This window comes from Dipodomys spectabilis, unplaced genomic scaffold, assembly GCF_019054845.1.
Source record: "Dipodomys spectabilis isolate Male_0828 unplaced genomic scaffold, ASM1905484v1 ptg000264l, whole genome shotgun sequence".
In the NCBI taxonomy this organism is placed as follows: domain Eukaryota; kingdom Metazoa; phylum Chordata; class Mammalia; order Rodentia; family Heteromyidae; genus Dipodomys; species Dipodomys spectabilis.
The window spans coordinates 1729699-1754486 of NW_024870941.1; the positions used below are offsets into that span (position 1 = coordinate 1729699).

Consider the following 24788-nt stretch of genomic DNA (forward strand, 5'->3'; position numbering starts at 1 on the left):
CTTGTCACAAGTCCAAAAAACAGATTCCTTCCTCATGAAATATATAGAAAAATAAACTCCCAAACTCTTGAAACTCTAAAAGAAAAAAGCAAAACTTGATAGCTTTAAAACCAAACATAGGCTTACTTGCTACCATAGACAGGTGCTGTGCTCTACCATTTGAGTCCTGGGTCTAGTGGTAATCCTAGCTACTCAGAAGGCTGAGATGTGAGGACTGCAGTTTGAAACCAGCCCAGGCAGATTAATCCAAGAGACTATGCTCTCCAATTAGCCAGCAAAAAGCTAGAAGTGGAGGTGTGGCAGAAGTGGTAGAGTTCTAGTCTTTTTTAAAAAATGAAGTAAGAGTTTGCTAGCCCATGAATTAGAGCCTCAATACTGGTGCATACACACACAAAATATATAGGAGGACACGTTTTGGACTCAGTGGCTATATTAGTTTTTAAAGGCAGGGCCCTGCTGTGGCTGCCAATAAAACATACGACGATAGTGATGACAGTAACCTAGTGCAGTCCTTACCCATGCCATGGTTCAACAGCTCAGGTTTCCATGAAGTGACACAGGGCTTCAAGCTCCTTTCATTTCATGGCTGGACATGACCTTACCTTACTTTAGGACCTCAAAGTACTCTCTAGATTTTCTGCACCTGTCTTATCACAGAAGAACATGGGGAATTATGGAGGCTTACTGCATTGACTGTAACAATGTTTCAAAAATGATAGCAATTATAGTAAGCAGTCAAACTTTGTCTTAGGGCAATGAATATTGTCTTTTTTTTTTTGGTTGGTCGTGGGATTTGAACTCAGGGCCTGGTGATGTCCGTGAGCTCTTTTACTCAAAGATGGAGTTCTACTACTTTGAGCCACAGCTCCACTTCTGGTTTTTGAGTGGTTACTTGGAGATAAGAGTGTCACAGGGGGGCTGAGAAGGTGGCTCAGTGGTAGAGTACTTGCCTTGCATGCTCAAGGCCCTGGGTTTGATTCCTCAGCACCACATAAGCAAAAAGAAAAAAGCTGGAAGTGGCGCTGTGGCTCAAGTGGTAGAGCGCTAGTCTTGAGCTGAAGAGCTGAGGGACAGCGCCCAGGCCCAGAGTTCAGGCCCCACGACCAGCCCCCCCCCCAAAAAAAAAGAGTGTCACAGGAACTTTCCTGCCTAGACTGGCTTTGAACTACAATACTCAGATCTCAGCCTCCTGAGTGGTAGGATTACAGGTGTGAGCCATTGGTGCCCAACAAATATTGTTTTAAACAAGATAAAAGGCCTGGGATTATAAATAAAAGCATAGCTAAAGCTGATCATATGAAAAGCTGAAGTTCTTAGAGTAAAAAAAATAATGCAAAGGGACATCCTTGTCTTGTTCCTGAATTTGTAGGAAATGGCTTTAGCTTTTTGCCATGAAGTATAATGCTAGCTGTAGGTTTGTCATATGCAGCTTTTATTATATTGAGGAATGTTCCATGGATACCTACTTTCTCTATAGCTTTCGTCATAAAGGGGTGTTGGATCTTGTCAAATGCTTTTTCTGCATCTGTTGAGATAATCCTGTGGCTCTTGTTCTTGCTCTTGTTGATGTAATAAATTACATCAATTGACTTGCATATATTGAACCAGCTTTGCATCCCTGAAATGAATCCTGCCTGATCATAGTGTATGATTTTTTTATGAATTGTTGAAATTGATTGGAGAAATTTTGTTGAGAAGTTTTGCATCATGTTCATCAAAGAAATGGGTCTATAGTTCTCTTTCTTTGACTAGTCCCTGTCTGTTTTGGGGATGAGGATTATGCTGGTTTCATAGAATGAATTTAGTAGTGAGCTTTTACTTTCAATTTCATTGAAGAGTTTGAGGAGTATTGGTGTGAGTTCTGCTTTGAAGGCCTTGTAGAATTAAGCCTGGGCTTTTCTTGGATGGGAAATCTCTTATTCCTGTTTCTATTTCAATGCTTGATATGGGTCTATTTAGTTGGCTTAAATTTTCTGGTTTAGTTGGGCATATCAGTATTTGCTAGAAAGATTTCCATTTCTTCCAGATTCTCAAATTTGTTAACATAAAGGTTTGAGAAGTATTCCCTTATAATGTTCTGAATCTTGGTTGTTTCTGTAGTTATGTTTCCATTCTCATTTCTCATTTTGTCTATTTGGGTGTGTACTCTTCTTTTTTTTTTGGTAAGATTTGCTCAGAGTCTGTCAATTTTGTTAATCTTTTGAAGAATCAAAAAACTCTTTGTTTTATTGATTCTTTCTATTTTTTTGGACTATTTAATTCTGATTTAACTTTAATGATTTGTTTCTGTCTACTGGATTAGGGTTTGGCTTGTTGTTCTTTTTCAAGGAGCTTTGGGTGCATCATTAAATTGTTGGTTTGAGATCTCTCCTATTTGTTGATGTAGGAACTCAGAGCTAAAAACTTGCCCCTGAGTACTGCCTTTGCTGTGTCCCAAAGGAGCTGGTAGTTTGTGTGCTCATTTTGTTGTATATCATGAACATTTGAATTTCCTTTCTAATCTGTTCCATGACCCACTGGTGATTCAACAGTGTGTTGCTAAGTCTCCATTTGTTACAGAGCTTTCTTTGGTGGCTTTGCTGGTGAGATGTAATTTTAATCCATTGTGGTCTGAGAGAGGGTAGGGAATAAATTTAATATTTCTGAATTTGAACAGATTTGTGACCTAAAATGTGGTCTATTTTGGAATATGTTCCATATATTGCTGAGAAGAACATGTCTTCTGATGCTGCTGGGTGAAATATTTTGTAGATATCTGTTAAGTGTAGTTGAACTATGCAGTTTTTTAGATCCAAGCTTTCTCTGTTGAGTTTTTGCCAGGTTGATCTATCCAGCAGGGATAGTGGTATGTTAAAGTCGCCAGTGATTAATGTCTTTGGATCTATGTGTGATTTTAGGGAAAGTAGTGTTTCTTGGATAAATTTTGGTGTTCCTGTATTTGGGGCATAAATATTTACAATTGTTATATCCTCCGGTAGTAGAGATCCCTTTATTAGTATGTAATGACCTTCTGTATCTTATCTTGCTAATTTTAATTTGAAGTCTGTTTTATCTGATATTAGGATTGCAACTCCTGCCTGTTATGGGGGTCATTTGCTTGGTAGATTTTAGTCCAGCCTTTCACTTTCAGGATATGTTTGTTTTTGTGGGCAAGGTGTGTCTCTTGAAGCAGCAGATGGAAGGATCCTGCTTTTTGATCCAACTAAACAATCTATATCATTTAATTGGAGAGTTAAGTCCATTAATATTGAGAGTTAGGATTCAGAGGTGTTTGGTCACTACTGCCATGTTATCCACCTTAGGGACTGTGCCTACTGGGTTCTTATTATGATTATCTGATTCTTTGTTTGGAGCAATTTCTCTGCCTTTATTATGTTCTTGTTGGTTTTCTATATGTAGGACATTGTTAAGTATCTTTTGTCATGATGGTTTGGTGGAGATGTATTGTTTCAATTTTTCTTTGCTGTGGAAGTATTTTATTTGTCCCTCTGTTATGGAGGAGGGTTTAGCTGGGTACACTATTCTTGCTTGATAGTTGTTTGTCTTTAGGGCCTGGCATATATCCTTCCAGGCTCTTGTTTTCATTGTCCCTACTGAGAAATCTGTAGTTATTCAGATTGGTTTTCCTTCATAGGTGATTGAGCTTTTCTCCTTGACAGTCCTGTTATGGTCTGGTCTATTTGGGGTTCTAAAGGCTTCTTAGTTCATTATAATCCCTTTAGTTACAAGTAAATTTATTTTTTTTAACCTGTGAAGACTTATTTTGTGGCTTCCAAATTAATCTATTCTCAAAAATAGTCCATGAGCTACTGAGCAGAGTATGTTCTTCAGCTTTTGACTGGAATGTTCTTAAATATCTGTTAAATCCATGGGATCTATGAAATAGTTTAACTCTAAAGAGTTTTTTTAATATATATTTTGGGCATTGATGAAGGTGGAGTATTAAAATCATCCAATTATGTATCTGAGCTTATTTGTTAATTCATGTTTAGTAATGTTCATTGTTATAAAACAAGTGCACCATTATTCAGAGCATATATGTTTATATAATTATTGTTTTTTATTGCTAGATTGTCTTTTGTTAAATAAGTAGTGATTTTATCTCTTTACACTAATTTTGATGTCTACATAGTCAGATTTCATTTCCTAGGTACAGCTTTGTCTGTCCTACTCTCAAGCAATCTGTTTCTTTGTTAGTGAGGTCTGATTTTTTTCAGACAATAAAATGTTGAATCTTATTTTTATATTCAATTAGTTTGTTTTATTAATTGGTGTAATTCTATATAGAGTTTTTTTTAATATTTCTCATTTTGCAGTTTTGTTTTGGTTGATTATAGTAACTTGCTCTTGTTATATTAGTCAACAGAGTGTACTTGTTGACTGAGTTGAATATACTTGATTCTTTCAGAATTTTCATTTGTTCATCCATTTCTCATGAAAATTATTCTTCCTTGAGCTCTCATTTTCATATATGTACAGGATACTTTTGTCTAGTCCAATGAGCAACTCATATTAATGAATTACTTTAGTTTATGCTTTTAGTTTACCTTTGAAGGGCTTTAATTTCAACTTCAGTATTAAAGGACAATGTGATTGGTAATTACCTACTGTCTGTGCTTGAAATATATGTTCCATAATTGCCTTTGTTTAGAGATACTTCTGTGTAGTCTAATATAAACCTGATATGAGTCAGTTGGTATTTGTATCTTGAAATTTTCATTGTTCTTTCTTTTATATAAGGTCTGATTATTGTAACTATAATGTGAGTTAGATAGGACAATTTATTGGTCATATCTATATGGTATTCTAAATATTTCTTGTACTTGGATGCCCATTCATTTCTCTAGATTTGGAAAAATATTTCTATTAATAAATTTCCTAAGCATTAAAAAATAATGTAAGCAAAATTAAAATACAAGCTAAGACTATAGGTTTTCTATACAGGATGAAAATACAAACTCACATTATTTGAGTTAATATAAAATAGGCAACACAACATATTATGCACGGGCATTCACAAAAGAGAGAATTTTAATTTTAATGTCATTTAAATATAAGACAAAGTGTTCCATCATGACAGTAATCAGAGATGCAAATATATTACACAGCAAAACAGGATGCCATTTCAAACCCATGGTAGGATAAAATTAAAGCATTTTGACCAATAGTTGGATAAAGTGTAAAGAAACAAAAAAAATCCCTTTTTTTACATTGCATATGGGGTTATAAATTGCTGTAACCACTTTGGGCAAAGCAGTTTGGCAGCATCTAGAAAATCTGAACATGTGCACACACGAGAGAATATACTTAGCATTTCCCTTTCTAACCACAGCCCTTGATGAAACTGTCATGTGTTTAGGAGGACAGTCATATAAAAGTGTTTATTAAATACCTTTGTGCGTGTGTGTGTGAGTGTGCTGATACTAGGGTTTGAACTCAGGATCTTGTACTCTTTTGTTTTAGTTTTTTTTGTTTTTTGTTTTTTGTTTTTTTTTTTGGTTGTGGGCTTGAACTCTGGGCCTTGGCGCTGTCCCTCAGCTCTTCAGCTCAAGGTGAAAGTTCTACCACTTGAGCCACAGCGCCACTTCCAGTTTTCTAGTGGTTTACTGGAAATAAGAGTCTCACAGACTTTCCTTCCCGGGCTGGCTTTGAACCTTGATCCTCAGATTTCAGCCTCCTAACTAGCTAGGATTACAGGGGTTAGCCACCGTTGCCCAGCTTGTTTTAGTTTAATAACTAAAACCATCTTAATAGCAGCCATGCTAGAATTCTGTATGCTTTCTATTTGCAGTTTTGCAAATCAATATTCATCCCTAGAACATGTGAGATGTATTTTATTTAATCTATTTTTGCTTCCTTTACCATATGTTTCTTCACAGCCTTAGGAAATGCTGGTCAAAGTCACAATGACTTGTCACTCTGCCCTCAATTGTGATAAAAGCCTTAAGTTGGCACTTGCTATATTCCAGTATCCTTAATTTTGTCTCTCTGGGTCTTGCATTTTTTAATCAGCTTTTCCACTGGTGGCTAGTGTTCTACCACTTGTAGCACCCTTCTCTTTCTGATTTTTTTGCTGGTTAATTTGATATATGAGTCTTTTGGAACCTAGAGCCTCAGATCTCAGACTCTTGAGTAGCTAGTATTGTAGTCATGAGCCATTGGCTCCCAACCTGAATACCCTTTTTAGTAGCATAACTCTAGAAGGAAGTTATGAATCTATCAGTGGGAAAATGAAAGAAATGAATATAATTATTCATTGCCATTGGAATGAATAAACTAGATCTATCTATCTATAAGAATAGATTTTAAATTACTTTTTTGGGTCAGTACTGAGGTTTGAACTCAGGACCCTGTGTTTGCTAGACATCTCTATCATTTGAGATACCTCTACACCCATTTTTGCTTTTATTTTTCAAATAGGGTCTCACATGTATACCTTAGCTGGCTACATAGCAAGGTTGATAGGCGCTTGCCATTATGTCCAACTTTTATTGGTTGAATTGGAGTCTCATGAACTTTATTCTTGGGATGTCCTCTGCCTTCCAGGTAGCTGGGATTATAGGAGTGAGTCACTTTAGCTAGAATTCAAATTTTAAGTTGAGAGTAAAATAAGAAAGTCACAAAAGGATTACTATACTGCATCATTCAAACAAAATAGAAAATAACCCAGCCAACTATATTAATGGATTCATCTTTGTAACCAAACTGTGAATATGTGTGCTGTAAGACACACATGAAATGCATGGCATTGAGTGACTTTGAGGAACAGAGTATAAAGTTAGTTTGGGTGGGACTGGTGGGAGAGCTTGCCATGACATTCCTACTGTGTATTTTTTGAATCTTCAATTGTTTTGAACAAACAAAACAAACTGGAAGCAGTATGATATCATTTCAATTTTAGGATATTTATTGTATTTGTCCTATTTTTTTGTACTTTCAACATTTCTAACTTGTTAAAAGAAATCTTCACCTCACCCCCATTTGCCATATGCCTCACTACTAGAGTTATTTGGTCCTAAAACTGAAATAGTCTGATCTCTTCAAGAAAAACATGAACTGAGTTTGCTCATGAAATTTTTACCAGCTATTGTATACTCATGTCCTAAACATTTCTCTTGGCAAGCATCACACAAAAAGCATTGACCAAAGGAAATAAGAGGGATATTTTTTAAAAGTAAATCTGAGATACTTGGACCAAGAAAATCCAAATTAGGACGAAAGGGACATACCTCAGGCCAGAAGAGAGCCAGTTTTTGTCTGCCCTCCCTTCCTCCCTCCCTCCCTCCCTTCCCTCCCTCCCTTCCTTCCTTCTTTCCTTCCTTCCTTCCTTTTCTTCCTTCCTTCCTTCCCTTCTTTTCTTTCCTTTGAATATTTTTTATTATCTTTATGCAGTTGTACAAAGGAGTTGCCATTCACCAAAGCAGTTTATAAATACAATGCATTTGATCAAAGTCAACTCTTTCAGCCACACCTCACAACCTACCCTTTCCCTCACTCTTCTTAATTTTAGGTTACGTATTGAATTTTTGCAATCTAACAAAGCAATTTATGCATCTTGATCGGTGTCATCATTTGAACATCTTTATCCCTGTTTAACCACTCTTTCCCTTATATTTCTCAATTTTTCTCAATTTTCACAAATATAATTAACATATATGTGATGAATTCTTGTCTGCATCTTCCACTTCCCACTTCATTCTTCTATCCTTCTCCTCTTAGCCTCACCCTCTCCTCTTGCAAGTACTCATTTCCTGGTACTTATTTTGTTGCATTTTGACTTTGTCATTTAAAAGAATTATATGATTCAAGCTTTCCATTGAGTCTATTACACTTCAGTTAATTCATTTGTAATCCCTTGTTACCACCTACTGTGTTTACTTACATATTTATAGGCACATTCTAGCTACCAAAAATGAGGGAAAACATACAACCTGTGTTTCTCTGGATCTGGCTTACTTCACTTTAGATAATTTTTTCCAAGTCTTACCATTTCCTTATGAATTCAGTTTTCTTGATCTGCTGGGGAGAAGAGACTCAGTGGAACTGAAGGAGTGAGACCAGAGTTTCTCTTTGGAGAACATGGAGAAACATGTTGTAGCAACTCAGGGTACAAGTACAGCTAGCGAATTAGCTTAGCAATTTTGGTGAGGAAAAGATTTGACATAGGGGAATCCTGCTGAAAGAATTTTTGGCAGCACCAGAGGAGCTAGTTTGGGGCTGTGTCTCCATTGAGAAAACCCAGAAAAAGACTGTACAACTGGTCTGATGATGGAGCCATTGTGTCTGACTTAATATGCAACCTGTGTGTCTTACTTTGGCTTTCTCAAAGCAGAGACTGAGAAGAAGACCTGAGTGCTGGTAGTTCTCAGGGATAGTGGAAGCCAGGATGAAGGACTTTGGAGACTGAGGTGGCGAAGATGAAAAAGGTAAGAAAGTGTGCATGAATGGGCAGGTTATCACTGTGGCTTCCTTACTGGGGCTCAACTCTTATGGATCAAGTCAGATGTGTGCCAGAATTGTGCCTGCCAAGATGAAAAGCTGGGACATTTATCAATATTATTCATTCCTAGTGGTGTCATGGATTCTATCCCTAGAGACTGGGAAACCTTCCATGATTCTGGAGAAAGTTCTGAAACAAAGAAACAAGGAGACACCATGGTGGAGGCTTGGAGTGGGAATGTGGGCGCTGCCCACCACAACTGTGTTAAACCAGGTGGGATTGAGGAGATGTGAGATGGGACAAAAACAGTATCTGTCATTTTGGAGAATCAGATTCTCTTTCCCAGATTCTCTTTCAGATTAGACACATGCCATCCTCCATAGTTTTGATCTGGATACAGTAAGATGCTGTGTGATTGTTGGCCTAGGGCTGGTTCACCCTCTCTAGATCTGTACCAGCAAAATGAGGCCCTGCCCACTGCCCCCTGCCCTTCTGGCTTATGGTAGATCAGAACCACATCCTGAATGTTGGCTGCCAAGGACTTTTGGAAGTATGGGTTTTAGATGTTGAATGTCTGCAGGAGTGGGAGGGACATGACAAGGTTATGAGCTGGTTGGCATCCTGCTATCTGCTCTGCTTACCTGACTGGGGACCTTTCCCACCTTCTCTTGCTTTGTGATTCTGGTTGAGGAGAATTCCCCTTGAAATCATCCCAGTTCAGCACTATTATATTTAGTGCAGTGAAAGAGAGGGAGGCAACACGGGCCTTCACTGACCATACCAGCAACATCTTCAACGAGCTTGCAACCCCAATTTGTTCTCTTATTGCATTTATAATTGCACATGTGTTACCATGATGATGATGATGGTTATTAGTTTGTGGTACTGGGGTTTGGATTTAGGGTCTTGTGCTTCCCAGGCAAGCACCTTACCACTAGAGCCCCACCCTCAGCACGATTATTAACTGCCTGTCTTTCTGCCAGACCAGAGGCTTGTGGGGCAGAAATAATGATGATGTTGGCTTTTTCACCATTGTTCCTTGCACCTAGGATATTCTTGGCATTGCTACATGGGTGACCAGTGCACCTTATTTGAACAAATAAATAAACAGAAAAGATGAGCATTTGAGGTAGTTTTCTTCATCTGTGTGGGGATGTTTTGTCAGTGTCTGAGGAAATAAATAACCCACATTTAACATTGCTTTTGAAAATAAGGACAGTAGAAGGGCCTGCTCTAAAGTGAGAACATTATTCCACTGTGAAAATATGGTATTTTTGGCTCTCGTGTTAACTAAGGCTGCTATTTCTAGTCCTGGGCTAGAACAGATATTAGTGAGCCAGCAGGTGACTGCACAGCAAATCTGAGAAATGAAAAAGAAGCTTGATAATTTCATATTCCGATTGGTTTGGGAAATCTACAAGCAATATGATATATGGTATAAGAAAATATCAGAAAAGAAGGAATGATCTTGTTCATGGAGTAGCAGAGGAGAAAAACTTAATAATTAGATTCAAAGGAAAGACTATGACCTTGAAGATTTCCTTCTTTCTTTTTTTCATGAGCCCAGGACTCAAACTCCATAGCTGATGCTTTCATTCATTGGCTGGAGCTCTACCACCTAAGCCAGGCCTCCAACCTCTTCAAGATCAGGAAGTGGCTGTTTTAGGGTCACTGTTATATCAGAATATCAACATTATTTGAGCGGTATCGTGATCCAGGAAATATCTGAGATATGTTTTACTTAGAACAAGCCTACAGGGCAAGTGTTATCACTGCTTTCCTTCTTAAATTTTAATTTACTTTTTATTATCTTTAAGTAATTGTACAAATGAGTCACCATTTTCAAAGCAGTTTATGAATACAATCTATCTTGATCAGTGTCACCCCTTTCGACATTCTTACCCATCCCTCCCTGCCCAACCCCTTATCTCATGTGTCTTAATTTTGTAGGATGTACATAATTTTTTTTATTGCATCCTCACTCTTTTCTACTCGTCATGCATCTACTCTTTTCCCCTTGATACTACCTATGCCTTTGCCTATAAGCTTCCCAGTGTTTCCTGTTGCTCATCTTTGACTTTGCCTTTCTAAGGAATTATATTTTTTTCAGTTCTCCCTCAAATCTCTTCTATTTCAGTTAATACATTGGTATCCACTTGCACTGCCTTGCTTCTATAGGGAAAGATGCTTGGGGAAGTCAGTAATCTGCCCAGGGTGCTATAGCTAGCTGCAACTTCAGATTTGCAACCCAGGCTGGATTTACTCCAGAGCACATGCTCTTACCCATTGCATGGTTTCCTGGGCTGCAGGGTCAGCAGATTAGCATCCAAATTCAGGCTTTCTTTTTCCACACCAACTATGTGGCTAAGCGGCCGGCCAAAGCTTACACTTTGTTGGTAAGATAGTTGTAGAAATTTAGGCAACATATACCCTGTGGCCTTTAGTACACAGTCAGTGCTCAGTCTATGGCATTGTCACTTCGAGCATATGGGATTAGGATATGAGTGTGTATAGAGTTTGCCAACACTTCCTCCCAATTCTTTCTACTCTGTTGAATGTGTCCATTGCTGTGATGAAGCTTTTCAGATTGCTGTAATCCCACTGGTCGCCATTTTGCCTTCATTTCTTGAGTGTTATAGCTGGGAAGCCATTACCAGTCCCCATGTCACGAAGCACCCATTCATCTGCTTCTGGAGAACAGCAAGGAAGTATAGACCACAGAGAGATGAAACTCAGAAGGGCAAATGTCCAGTATCTTGAGCATCTTGTCCGAACCCAGGAAATCATTTCCTTGGGTAGCCTAGTGGGAGCAACCATGTTTCTACAGCTTTGCTTCCCAAGGGAAAGTCTTTCAAATGAGTTTTCAACTCCTATGCCCTGGAGCTTATAATAGATGCCATCTCCCCAATCCCAGCAATGTCCTCAAATGCTTTTTCTCTTAGTCCCAGTGAAAAGTGCATGGCCTCTCTTTCCAGTCGCTTTAACAAACCATATTTTCCTGATCTACAACTCTCAATTCACTCTTTTCCAGTCAGACTAGATGCTATTGGTTTTTTTTTTTTTTAATCTTCGAGTCCACATTTTGCTTTTTATTCTCATTGTAGGTCTGGTGAAAAGTAACCAGCCCTGAACTATCCCAGAGTCTGAATGCTATGTTATTTTGAAATTTCTTTGGCCAGTTAATTATCATCACCTTTAAACTCAGCCTCCCACAATTTCAGGACATGAACAATTTCAGGTAGATATATCCTTTGCTAGAATGTAACATGAATGACCTCTTGTCCTATTCCCAGTGGAATTCTTGTTCCCATCTGAAATATCTCCAGTATAGTCGTTACTGTCTGGGTTTCAATTGGGTTTTCTGAGTTCCCAACATTATGATGAGCTTTCAGCATTCTAGACTTCACTGAGCTTCCATCTCCAAATTGTCTGAATTTCTTCTGCAAAGTAGTCTGACAGGTTTAACAACCCCTTGTCCAGCAATGACTTCACTTCTCTGGTACCAATTTTCTGTAAGAATTACTTTCTCATGGCTGTGACAGAATGTCTGACGTAAATGACATAAAGGGAGGCCAGGGCTTGCTTTGACTGCACTTTCAGAGACCCATGGTTGTCTGGCAATAGGCACTTGGGAAGAGCATGATGGTGGTGAGAATGTGCATCCGAGGAAGGTCTTCACGTATGACTGACAGGAAGCAGATCAGGTTTTGATTGAGTTTGTGATGATGTGTATTAAAAAGTGTTTAGGCTGTGGACGAAATGATCTTTCTCCACAGAGGGCGTAACATTCTTGAGGTAGGCAGATGGAGCATGTACACACCCTCTCGTCCCAAGTGAGATAGGGCTGCAGGCTGTCAGTGCTGCTCTATTTTACTTCTGTGTTTCATTTAACAAATGTCTCAATAGAAAGCCTGGGGTAGCCTTGATGAGACTCTTCACTTTGTGCCTTTCTAGCCTGGTGTTTTTTAAAAATTTGGATACTTATTTATATTCAAGTATCCCTTTAAAATATCTTTAAATATTTGCACCCAGATGGAATTTCCAACAATTTATTGAACGGAAATGTCATGTAGCATTCTTGACTCATTTCTCTGTGATTCCTAGTGTTCTGGGACTTTGGTTCTTAATCCATGAGTGCTTTCTTAGTGTTTTGCTCCCAATCTGGGGGTTCCACTCTGGGAACTTCCACAAGTTCTCCACTGTTTTGTTTGACCTTTCTGCCTTTTGTGGTGAGCTGGCAAATGCCCAGAAGGAAGGAAACAGCACTGAATGAATGCAGGGCTCGTGTCTAGGCCTTCTCGTGGGAAGTGTGCGTGTATGTATGCTGTGTATGTGTGCTTACATGTGCATGCATTAGTGTGTATGTGTGTGTATATGTGCATGTATGTATCTATGCATATATGCATGTGTATATGTGTATGTTCTCTTCAGTCTCAGCTACCTGATTACGCTCTGGTACTCTCAACATCTTTTTTCATTTGTGCTGAATTTGTATCTGTATTTTTTTAATTGGCATTAATGTAATGCAAGCTTTTCTTTTTTTTTTTTTTTCCAGTCATGGGGCCTGAACTCTGGGCCTGGGTGCTGTCCTTCAGCATTTCAGCTCAAGGCTAGCACTCTACCACTGGAGCCAAGCACCACTTCCAGCTTTTTCTGCTTATGTGGTGCTGAGGAATCGAACCCAGGGCCTCATGCATGCAAGGCAAGCACTCTACCACTGAGCCACCTTCCCAGCCCACAAGCTTTTCTTTTATGGGTAAAAACAGAGTTCCTCTTGCTCTCTTTAAATAGGCTCACTTTTATATAAATTACCTATTTTAGCCTTGTTCTAAGGAACGATATTAACAAAATCATTTGGCTTGATTTAGTATAATTTTCTTTTGGGAAAATATTGAAATAATCACATATTTTAAATTCAACTGTGTACCTTTAAAATAATTATTTATGTTCTACTTTAGAAAAAAATTTCTGGAACTACCCAGAAGGCTGTTCCTAAAATCTTTTCTTTGTTATGGTGGAAATGTACTAGGATTCCTCGGACTTAGTGTAATCTCACCTTTGCTTTTATCTGCTCGCTATGGTTTGAAAGTATGCTCCCCAAATTAGGGGGTTGCAACTTAATCACCATGGTGACAGTACCAAGGGGAGGTGAGGGGAGATCTGCAAGAGATGATTGAGTCATGAGGGAGGAGCCCTCATAAGTGATAGTAGGATCTTCTAAAACAGGTGCAAGGGAGCCGTCCATCCCTAATGTACAGGGACCATCTAGGAAGCAGAGCAACACTCGCCAGATGTGGGTCAGCTGGTGCCCTGATCTTGGACTGGATTCCAGCCTCCAGAAATATAAGCAATATATTTTTGTTATTTATGTATTACCCAATCTAAACAAATCCAATCTGTTAGTGTATGTGCACCGGGCAGCGCTGGGAGATGTCTGGTCAATGAATAGGAAAGCATATAACCAACATATTCATTTTTCAGCAGGGATTAACATGCAGACAGGGATAGGGATGAAACGTACTAACTGCAAATGCTCAGGTCGAGCAGGGGGAGAAGCCATTGAACTGGGCATTCCAGGTGAAGATGGCATCGTTGAATGCTTAGGACTTGATTCTATTAGTTTATTCAAACGGAACTATCTCACACCATCCAAACTGCCAAGAGCCTGCAGGATGAACCAACATGTCACATTAATGGCTTCCTCTGTGACATTTACAGGATTTGAGAACTAGGACAGAGTATTCACAAAACGCTTCCTCCAGGGGCAAATCTCCCCTCCACGGACCAAAGCACTGACCACAAGGATGTTTGGAGTGTTAAACTGATCTCAGAGTGAGAGAGAAAGACACTCACCAGAGATATGTGCATTGAGGCATTGTGAAATGTATTTCCTTTTCTGTTTTGCAAACATTGCTGCCCATTTGTCTATTTATTTGCTTACATCACATCTTCTGAGAGTGCCAGTGGTAGCAACTGAAATGACAGAGTGAATATATCCCACTCTCTGTCCTTAAAAGAGGTCCCGGTGAAGTGGAGATGATAAAAGAAAAATAGCACACTTGAACGTCCTTCATCTGGAGATGCTACTGAATTGAAGATGCACTATCACTTTGCTCACAGCTTCTGAGGATAAATGCAGTGCTAGGTTAAGTGTACACAGTGCATTTCAATAGCAGGAACATTTCAGTGTGGAAGAATGTGTAGAATTGAGGAAGCATACGATAGAATGTGAAATGCTGAGATGGAATTGCAAACCTTGGTGTGAGGGAAAATGGCGGTGGAGAGGCTTCTGCCGCTGGGACGGGGCCCTCCATTATCAGCAGTGATTGTGCCAGTAACTGCTATGACCTCAATGTCTGTGTTCTCCAAATTTACATGTGGAAATCTAATATCCACTGTAATAGCGTTAGACATTGAGGCACCTAGGTGATAAGAGAGCCCCGGACTCTCACGAACGGAATCAGTGCCTGGATGGGCTGAGCTGGATAGAGCATGCGTCCACCACGTGAAGACACAAGTTCATCCGTGAGGGATGAGTCCTTCACCAGACACCCAATTTGCTGATATCTGGCGCCTTGACCTTGGAGTTCCCAGCTTCTAGGACTGCGAGCAGTGAATTACTGTTGTTTATAAATGCCAGGGTTTGTTTCCTGTAGTCCAAATGGACTAAGTAGCCATTCACATTTGTGCTTCTGAGAACTCTCCAGAAGGGCCCAGGACTCCTATAGAAAGGGAGAGCAACTCAAGGGAGCGCCAGAGCAATGCAGTGAATACTTCCTCCTCTTGGCATCTTCTCAACACATTCCCCATCGAAGATCAGAAACACACCAGAACACAATGAAAGGCTGCCTAATTGTATTTTAGGGCAGAAAAATCAGGAAGTTCCCTCTCTGCCTTGACATTAGCTAGGGATTTTGACTTTCCGATGACTGTCTCAGAGGCCTGTTCCAAAGGCATGTGAGGAAAGTGTCTAGCACCGTGTCTGTCTGTCTAGGAGTTTTGTGAACTTCCCACGCCATGCTTAGTGTGGTGGTGGGTTCCTGTGCTGTTTCTCTAAGTTGAGCTGTCAAGATTCCTCTTCTCTCCCTGGAGGCACTGTAGCAATTTGGAGGTATAACTTAGATCCCAGTAAAATCTGTCACCCTGCAAACCCTGTTCCAGTGTTGCCCTTGGCATTTTCTCAGCCTTTTTTTTTTTTCACATTGACTCATCAGAAGCTGAAGCTGCATTGTGGCAACAGACTCAGTTCCGAGTTCCTGGTCGGTGGAGACAATGACTTGGGGAGACCTGCTTTGTGTGAGGGACTCTGGAGCTCAGCGGCTGTACTTGATAGAAAATGCAAGGAATGCCGAGGATGGAAGGGAGCTTTGGTCTCCCCGGTGCTGACCACAAAGGAAGCTCTCCATGTGCTGGCAAGTGTTTTAAGCTCTTCAAAGATGGAGAACTCCCTGATTGTCCAGGCTGCTTATTCTGTTTGAAGATGCTAGTGGCATAAAAAGATTTTGTTTCATTTTGTTTATGTTCACTCATGACTCATCGATGGCACTTCCTCTGGAATTGGTCCCCATTCTGACATCAGACACTGTTTTGAGCCCCAGGGGAACAGCACTGAGGAAAGAGATGAACAAAAATTCATATTGTTGTGCTTTGTATTCTAGCAGAGGGACTATATAGTAAATGGGAGTTATATTCCACCATGTGGCAAGTATAAAGTAAAAGGAATAAATGCTAAAGGTTTGGGGGTAGGTATTTCTGAGAAGATGATCCTTATGCAAAGATTTGAAAGGAATGGAAAGAGTCATTAATCAGTTGAGGAAAAAGTACTTTAGTCAGAAGGAGTAGGTGTGCAAAGGAAATCTTGAAGCAGCTATGAGCCTGGTATGTTCAAGAAACAGTAAGGGAGCCAAGTTGCTGGAGTGAGCAAGAGGGAAACGAAGAGATGTTTCAGAGCAAAGTAAGGCAGATTTCACGCCCTTTAGGCTACCATAAGGATACAAGGGCTGCTTGGATTAAAGCATAAAGATTTAAGGGTTTCTATGATTAAAATGGTAGATTTTAGGATCTACCAAGATCCTAAGAAGTCAACCTGAATTGTTTACCATAGCTAAGATATGGAACTTATCCAGAAGCCCCTCAGTAGATAAGTGGATCAAGAAAATGTGGTATATATACACAATGGAATTCTATACCTCCTTCAGAAAGGATGACATTGCCCATTCATAAGGAAATGGAAAGAAAGACTTGGAAAAATCATATTAAGTGAAGTAAGTCAGACTCAAAGAAACAAAGGCTCCATAGTTTCCCTTGTTTTAATAATTATATGTCTAGGATAGTCCTAGCAGAGGATCACAATAGCTCAAGAGTAATGTACATACAATGCCAATTGAAATGAACCCCAATGTATGGAAACAAGAGGTTTTGTTTTTGTTGTTGTTTTTAATGTGCTGCGTGAAATTGTCTCTTTTTTCTTTCATTTCCCCCTCTTTGGTTTATTCCCTGTTGTCCTTGTCTTTGATTTTGGTACTCTGTGTCTTGTATATACATTTATCTGATTTGGGGAAGGGAGAATAACATAACAAAATGGCGAGACAAAGGACAAAGGGGAAACCAATGCTACAATGATACTCACAAGACAGTAGATTGGAGGTGAACTTTACAACTTGAGAGGAAGGGGAGTGGGTGGGGAGGGAAAGTGGGAGAAAACCAGGAAGAGGGTATCACTGTTCAACAAGAAATGTACTCATTACCTTACTTAAGTATATGTATGCAAAGGTAACCCCTCTTTACATCAACCTTACCATAAAATAAAATAAAATGAAAAGAAGTAAAGCTGAGTCTTAAGGACGTAGTAAGTGGAGAAGCATGAGGAAATTTCATGTTTCAGATCAGGCTAGTGTGAGAGAGATGTGAGATCATGTATAGGACACAAAGAAATTGTGCTTATGGTGCGGGGTGACCAGGGAACCTGGTGAGCTGTGGTAAGGGATAGTTCCACACCATTAGGGATTAACTTTTTTCTCAAATTTAAACAAATAGTGGACATAGTCAGATTTTTATTTCAGGAAAAAAACTCTTAAAAAATTAAAATTGTGATGGTAAAGATGATAGACATAAGTCAGATAAAGAGTGCATTTCTTTTTGGACAATGTCATCCCTTCCTTCATCCTCACCCAGTTTTTCCCTCTCATCTCCTCCTACCAGTTACATAGTTCATTTCCAACATGGCATCTAGTGAGTGCCAATGTTGCATTCATTCACCCTTTGTCCCAGAAGAAAACTCTTAGCAATGTGTGGGGCAGTGTAGAAATAATTACCAGATGATAGTAAGGGGCTTTACTTATCCAAGCAAGAAAGAGTTGAGGTCTAAATCTTTGCAATAGTAAAGGGATAAAGATGGATAGGCTTGGGATGTGGGATGGAGGAGCCTGGGGTGTGGTCTAGTTAGGAAGGTAATGGTGGAGGTTAATTTAAAATATCAGGTTTTATGAACTTCTATGACACGGACAATTTCCTGGACACATGCTTCTTATGAATATTAAATCATGAAGAAATTGAAAAGACACAAAAAGACCATTAAGAGCTAATGAATTGAATCAATAGTATCTCACCATGGAAAAGCCCTGAATCAGATGATTTCACGATTTAATACAACCAAATATCTAAAGAAAAATGAATTCAAATTCTTTAAAATTATTTAAAAAAGTAAAAGAGTAAGAAATTCATTTAAACTCATTTGATGAAACCAGCATTATCTGGATACAAAAAGCCATAATACAAATCAATATCCTTAAAAATATAAATGCTAAAGTTCTCAACAAAATGCTAGCAAATTAAATCCAACAGTACATTAAAATATTATTCATTATAATCAAGTAGAAATCATTCCAGGGATAGATGTAAAGATGGTTTAACCTTTGTAAATAAATAAATACAATTCATTGTATCAATGGAATAAAAGTTGAAAACCATATGACCATCTCAATCAATGTGGAAAAAGCATTTGGTAAAACCAGTATGACTCCATAATAAAATCGTTGAACAAATAAAGACTATGTGTAACAAGCCCACATCTAACATCTGGGGAAAGCTGAAGACTTTCTTTCTGAGATCTGAACAAGGCAAAGATGCTTACTTTTACCACTTTTATTTATTTTTTGTCTATATAATAAAAATATTTAATGCTGCCAAAAAGTATAAAAATACAGTAGGAATGGCAGTACAATACAAAGTATTCTCTCCTAATTTATTTCTGTTATATCTTTCTACATTTCATACACACATTTAAAAAACACTTAACAATACATAAAATGAAAGAGTTCTGCAAAGTCTTCTGCTGGTGGCTGCTCTTCATTCCCTGGATGTTAAGTTTACTTTGTAAACAGTCAACTGTGAGGCAATCTACAGGTTTAACAAGCCTCACTTTATTTTCTGGAGTGGGCTTCAGGTCTTGCTTTGCGCATCAAAGGTTCAAAATTTATAGCTGCAGAATATTCTCAAGTCATGAATATTTAGGTGTCTGTCAATCTTGGCCTTTTTCTTTTTCGTTCAGTCTCATTTAGCCTCTGTTTCATCTGCTGCACCTTCTGAGTTGTGGTAGCCTTTCAGTCCTCTCGAATACGTTTCCGTAGAACACTCTCGCTGTTTTCCTCCACAGTATCTTGCATTTTAGAGGACAGTCCTGTACACCGGTCACCTGTCAGTTTCTCTTCTTCTAGACCTTGTCTGTTCCCATTATACTTTTCAATGATTATTTTGTTCTGTGAATGATCGAAAGCAGGACTTAAGTCTTCTTTAGAAAGTTCTTTCCACTGTTTCTGTATATTTGAATCTCCCTTTATACACTTTGCTCCTTCTATAATGGCCATATAAGAGAATCTGAGTTGATCTGGTGTCTGAATAAGTCCCATTCGGTATTTTCTCATATTCAGTAACACTTGTTTAATGTTAATATCATCTCCTTTTCCCATCAGAACAAGACATGTGTCTACTAGAGAGAAGGTGCCAGAGTGCCCTATGCCTGCACTACAGTGGATCACTGCAGGCCCGTGGTCAGGGCTCAAGGAGCCAGATTCTCTCACTTTAATCAAGAAATTAAGAAATGAAGCTAGTGATTCAGGAACTCCAAAATCTGGCCAGGTAGTATAATGAAAGTGAGATATTGTTCTGGATTCACCACTATTGATATTTTCTAATTGTAATAGATGTACTGTATAGTATGACTTCACATCTTCAGGCAGGAGCTTCACACTAAATCCAGTTTCTTCAAACAGCATCTCTCGGTCATCTATTGGCCAGTATTGTACACATTTAACAGATTCTTTCTACACAATTTGGTTTAGCATGACAACTGCTTTGGTCTTCTGCTGCCAAACCATGAGCCAGAAGTGACAACATGTGTTAGGAAGTGGACCCTGTGTTAAGATATAACTCCTTCGTGCTTCTTCTATGTCAATTAAGCTGCCATTAATATAATCATTTTCAGTACTTTGCAGTTTAACACGACTATGATCATATGGGCTTACATCTCGGTATCTGTTTCGATCTCTGTTTTCTGGAAACTTGGCCACTCTATGAGGATAGTCATGAGACTTATTTCGAATTTCCAAGTATAGTTGCTGCCAGTGAGACTGAGCATCCAGCTCTTTGAACTCCTGCTTGATGGTGGTAGACATGGCGGCCAGGGAGCGCTGGCGCGAGCGGAAACTGCACCGGTGGAGAGGCTCAGGCCCCGCCTTACCACTTTTATTGAAGGAGACATAGAAGTTCTACTCAGAACAAGAAGTAATAAGAAAAAGCATCCAAACCGAAAAGGAGCAAGTTAAAGTGTCTGTTTTCAGATGCATGGGCCTGAAGGGTGTGTACATGCACATACACACAAGATGCAAAGTCATCTCTTTTTTTTGTTGTTGGTCGTGGGCTTAAACTCTGGGTCTGGTCGCTGTCCTTGAGCTCTTCAGCTCAAGGCTAGCGCTCCACCACTTGAACCACAGCACCATTTCCTGTTTTTCTGGTAGTTTATTGGAGATCAGAGTTGCATGGACTTTCCTGCCTAGGCTGGCTTTGAACCATGATCCTCAGATCTCAGCCTCCTGAATAGCTAGGATTACAGGCATGAGTCACCAGTGTCCAGTGAGTGGAAAGTCATTTCTTATTCCTAATTAAAAGAGTTAATATTCTTAAAAGTTCATACTATATAAAGTGATCTACAGAACATGAAAGATGTGAAAGAGGAATTCAATAAAGACACAAAAACCTTGAAAAAGAGTCAAACTGAAATTGTGGTTCAGTAAATGAAACTTAAAACTATGCAAAATTTCTCCACCAAATATTATTTCTTTTATTCTCAAAGATGCTAAGAAGCTACCAGTGCAGGAGTGGTTGACCAAAGTAATGAGAACCAGTAAGAGCTAGGATTGAATGTCAGAAATGTGAGGATGGTGATTTCAAGTTTCTTTTTCACATATCTGTTCAGGCTCCTGGTGGTTTCAGTGATCTATGGATACAAAACAAAATATCCTATACTTCATGATTTAAAATGGTCACGTGATCACTGTGCACCAGTCTGCACTTTGGCTGGTGACTTTGGGTATGAGCAAGGCTTCTTAGTAGGTTTGCAATCAGCCGAAAAGTTGCCAGACAGCTTTGCTTCTGGGTGTTGGCTAGGCTGCTTTTCTTTTCTTGACATGGTTTCCCCAGCTCTAGCCAGCTAGCCCAGCCTTGTTCACACAAGGCTCTCCAAGAAGGAGAACGAAGACCTGTAAGGAGTCTGATACAGGCGTCTGAATAGGCAGCAATTTTTTTTAACTCATATTCTGCTGACCTAAGAAAGTCATAAGGCTAGCCCAGACACAGAGAATTGTCAAAGAGATCTCTTGACAGCAAGAGCTATGCACCGATGATGGAAGGTACATAATACTGAGATTGTGAAGATTTTTGGAAGTGATTTTATTTTCACGTTTGGCAGTACCGGGGATTGAACTCATGGTCTCAGAGTTGCTTTCTACTACATGAGCCACACCAATGTTTTTTTTAGGGCTTTGTGCTTTTGTCTTGGCTTGCCTCTTACTTCAATCTTTCTCTCACCTCCTGCATAGTTGGATTACAGGCATGTTTCACCATACTGAGAAAGAGCAACTACTTTTTCACCTGACCTCAATGGCTTATGTATATGTTCAAGGTTGAGATTAATGACTAACAAGAGGGTTAATTAAACTAAATTTGGACCGAGAAGGTCTCCATACATTGAGTCTTTACCACACAAACTGCAACCTAACTTAGTATGTAAATTAACAGAATACCTAATTCAGACGCATTTTTTTCTGTTTTAAATTTAAAAAAAAATTATTGTAAAGGTGCTATACAGAGGGGTTACACATAAGTAAGGTAATGAGTTCATTTCTTGTCAAACATTTTTACCCATTCCTTCATTTTCCTCCCACAAATCCTTCCCCCCTAACTCCGCCTTCCCCCTGAAGTTGTAAAGTTCATTTCCAACATAGTGTCTTGTGAGTATCATTGTTGTATTGGGTCATCCTTGTCGTTGTTTCACCATTTTGTTATTCTCCTTCCTTCCCCAAATCAGATAAATGTATATACAAGACACAGGGTACAAGAGTCAAAGACAGTGATTGCCATGGATAAACGAAGGGGAAAAAGAAAAAGGAAATAAAATAAAAAGAAAGAACTTGATATATTACATCAATGACAACAAGGTCAACAACCAAAAAGACCTGCTGTTTCCATGTCTTGGAGTTGATTTTGATTAGCATCATTTTATATGGTCATATGCACATAGCTATTGAGCTACAGTGATCCTCTGCTAGGACTATCCTAGACGTAAACTAATTATTACAAATGAGAGAAACCATGAGCCTACATTTCTTTGGGTCTGGCTTACTTCACTTAATATAATTTTTTCCATCTTTCTTTCCATTTCCTTACGAATGGGGCAATGTCGTTATTGCTAATGGAAGCATAGAATTCCATTATACACACACACACACACACACTCACACACACACACACACACACACACACATCACATCACATCACATTTTCTTGATCCATTCATCTATTGAGAGTCATCTTAGCTATGGTAAATAATGCTATAATGCTGTAATGAATATAGTTGTGCTGGTAGTTTTAGTGTGGCCTTAATAGTGATCATTTGGTTAAATGCCCAGGAATGGGACTGCTGGATCATTGTGGGGTTCTATGTTTAGTTTTTTGAGGAACCTCCATACTGCTTTCTGGAGTGGTTGAACCAGTTTACATTTCCACCAGCAACGGCCACATCCCTGCCAGCATTAGTCATTACTTGTTTTCTTGATAATGGCCATTCTAACTGGGGTAAGGTGGAATCTCAATGATTTGCATTTCTTTTATGGCCAGCAATGTTGTACATTTCTTCATGTGTCTATTGGCCATCCTTATTTCCTCTCCACAGAAGTCTCTCTTAAATTCTTTAGCTCACCTATTAATGGGTTGGTTGTTTCTTTGAGGATTTGTTGTTAGGGGGTTTAATTTTTTGAGTTCCAAGTATATTTTATATATGAGACCCTTGTCTGTTGTATGGCTAGTGAAGATCTTCTCCCAATCTGTGGGCTTTCTATTGATCTTGCTAGCTCTGCCCTTTGCCATGCAGAAGCTCTGCATTTTAATGCGATCCCATTTATCTGGTCATCCTTTGATTTGTTGTGTTTCTGGGTCTCTATTAAGAAAATTTTGGCCTGTGCCAAGGAGCCCTAAATGTTCTCCTATTCCATCCTGTAGTGTTTTCAGAGTGTCTGCTTTGACTCCGAGGTCTTTGATCCATTTGGAGTTGATTCTGGTGTAGGGTGATATATAAGAATCTCACTTAAGTTTTCTACACGTGTATAGCCAATTCTGACAGCACCATTTGTTGAGGAGGCTGTCTTTCTTCCATCTGATAATCTTGGCTCCCTTATTGAAGATCAGGTGCCCATAGGTTTGTGGATCATGTCTGAGTCTTCAATTCTATTCTGTTGGTCCTCAGGCCTGTTCTTGTGCCAGTACCAAGCTATTTTTATAACTACAGCTTTATAGTAGAGTTTGAAGGTTGGTATTGATATTCCTCCAACACTTAGACACATTATTGATGAATAGCTTAGTCATAGCCAATCACTCAGTGGAACTTCAGGAAATCACAATCTGTTAACCATTCAGAGCATCTTCAAATGGGATAACTCTGAGCTGCAAACTATTCAAGCTATTTCTGTGCCTCGCTTCTATTTTCTGTCAATAAATACTGCCTTCTCAAATTGTAGAGCAAAACTGTCTTGGTTTTGAGGGCTGCCCAATGCAAATCATTCTTTGTTCAATTAAGTTCTCTTACGTTTAACTTTCTTGTACCCAAGAGGGCAATTCAAAGGGAGAATTATTTATTTTGGCTCATGGTTTCAGAGGGGTCCGTTCATAGTCACTAGGCCCCGTGGGCTAGCGCAGAAAATCATGGTGGATATGTTGGAGAAAATCCCTCACTTCCTGGCAGACAGGAAGCAGGAAGTGAGCAAGGGACTGGGGGTCAGGTGGCCTACTTTGGCCAACAAGGCCCTACTTCCTATCAGCATTCAATAGGGGACTTGGGGGGACAATTCGTATTTAAACCACAATGAGGAGGAAAGTTAGGTAACATACAGCAAATACACTTTAGTAAATTAATATTCTAAATTAATAATAATAATAAATAATACTCTATTAACTCTATTAAGGTTAATGTACAGAAATATTTATTATATATATATATATATATATATATATATATATTGTCTTGCTTCCCTAATGCTCTTCTCTAGACCCCTGGGAAGGGCAATGCTAGGGTTTTGGGGGATATGGTTTGTTTCCCCTGTGGCTCAAGTATAAGCTGGGTCCTCAGGTGGCAGGGTTAAGAGGAAGTGGAACCTTTAAGAAGTGGTGCTTAGTGAGTGGCTTTATGTCAATTAAGAACATGCCCTAAGAAGAAATTGAGGTATTTTAAATGAGACTCTATTTACTTCTCCTGAAAGGATTGTTAAAAAAGCCTGAATCTGGATCCGTCCAGTCTTTTTCTGGCTTTGAAATGTGCTCCACCTATTTTACATGCATTCCTCCAATTCCCCTCTACCATGATATCATGCAGTTAAGCGGCTAGAGCTGAGCTGGGATAGGCATCATGCCCTTGAACATCCAAAACTGTGAGCTAAGAAAACCTCTAAAGAAACCTTGTTCTGTTATAAAGCCACAGCCAATTCAAGATAGCAAGGAAAATGGACTAACGTAGGTGGTGAGGAATAGAAAATGGTTCCACTGACCCATACTGGTCTGATAGTCTTCCTAGGAAGCCTGCGTG

At 39.2% G+C, this 24788-nt stretch overlaps 1 protein-coding gene across 1 annotated transcript; it reads right to left on the reverse strand.

Annotated features, from left to right (window-relative positions):
- Positions 1-18876: 18876 nt before the first annotated feature.
- On the reverse strand, positions 18877-20129 carry LOC122125339 (tyrosine-protein phosphatase non-receptor type 2-like). The gene is given in 1 exon segment (XM_042699950.1): positions 18877-20129. A coding segment is annotated over 1 exon segment (1071 nt). The 5' UTR covers positions 20113-20129; the 3' UTR covers positions 18877-19041.
- Between the last annotated feature and the right edge of the window lie 4659 nt (positions 20130-24788).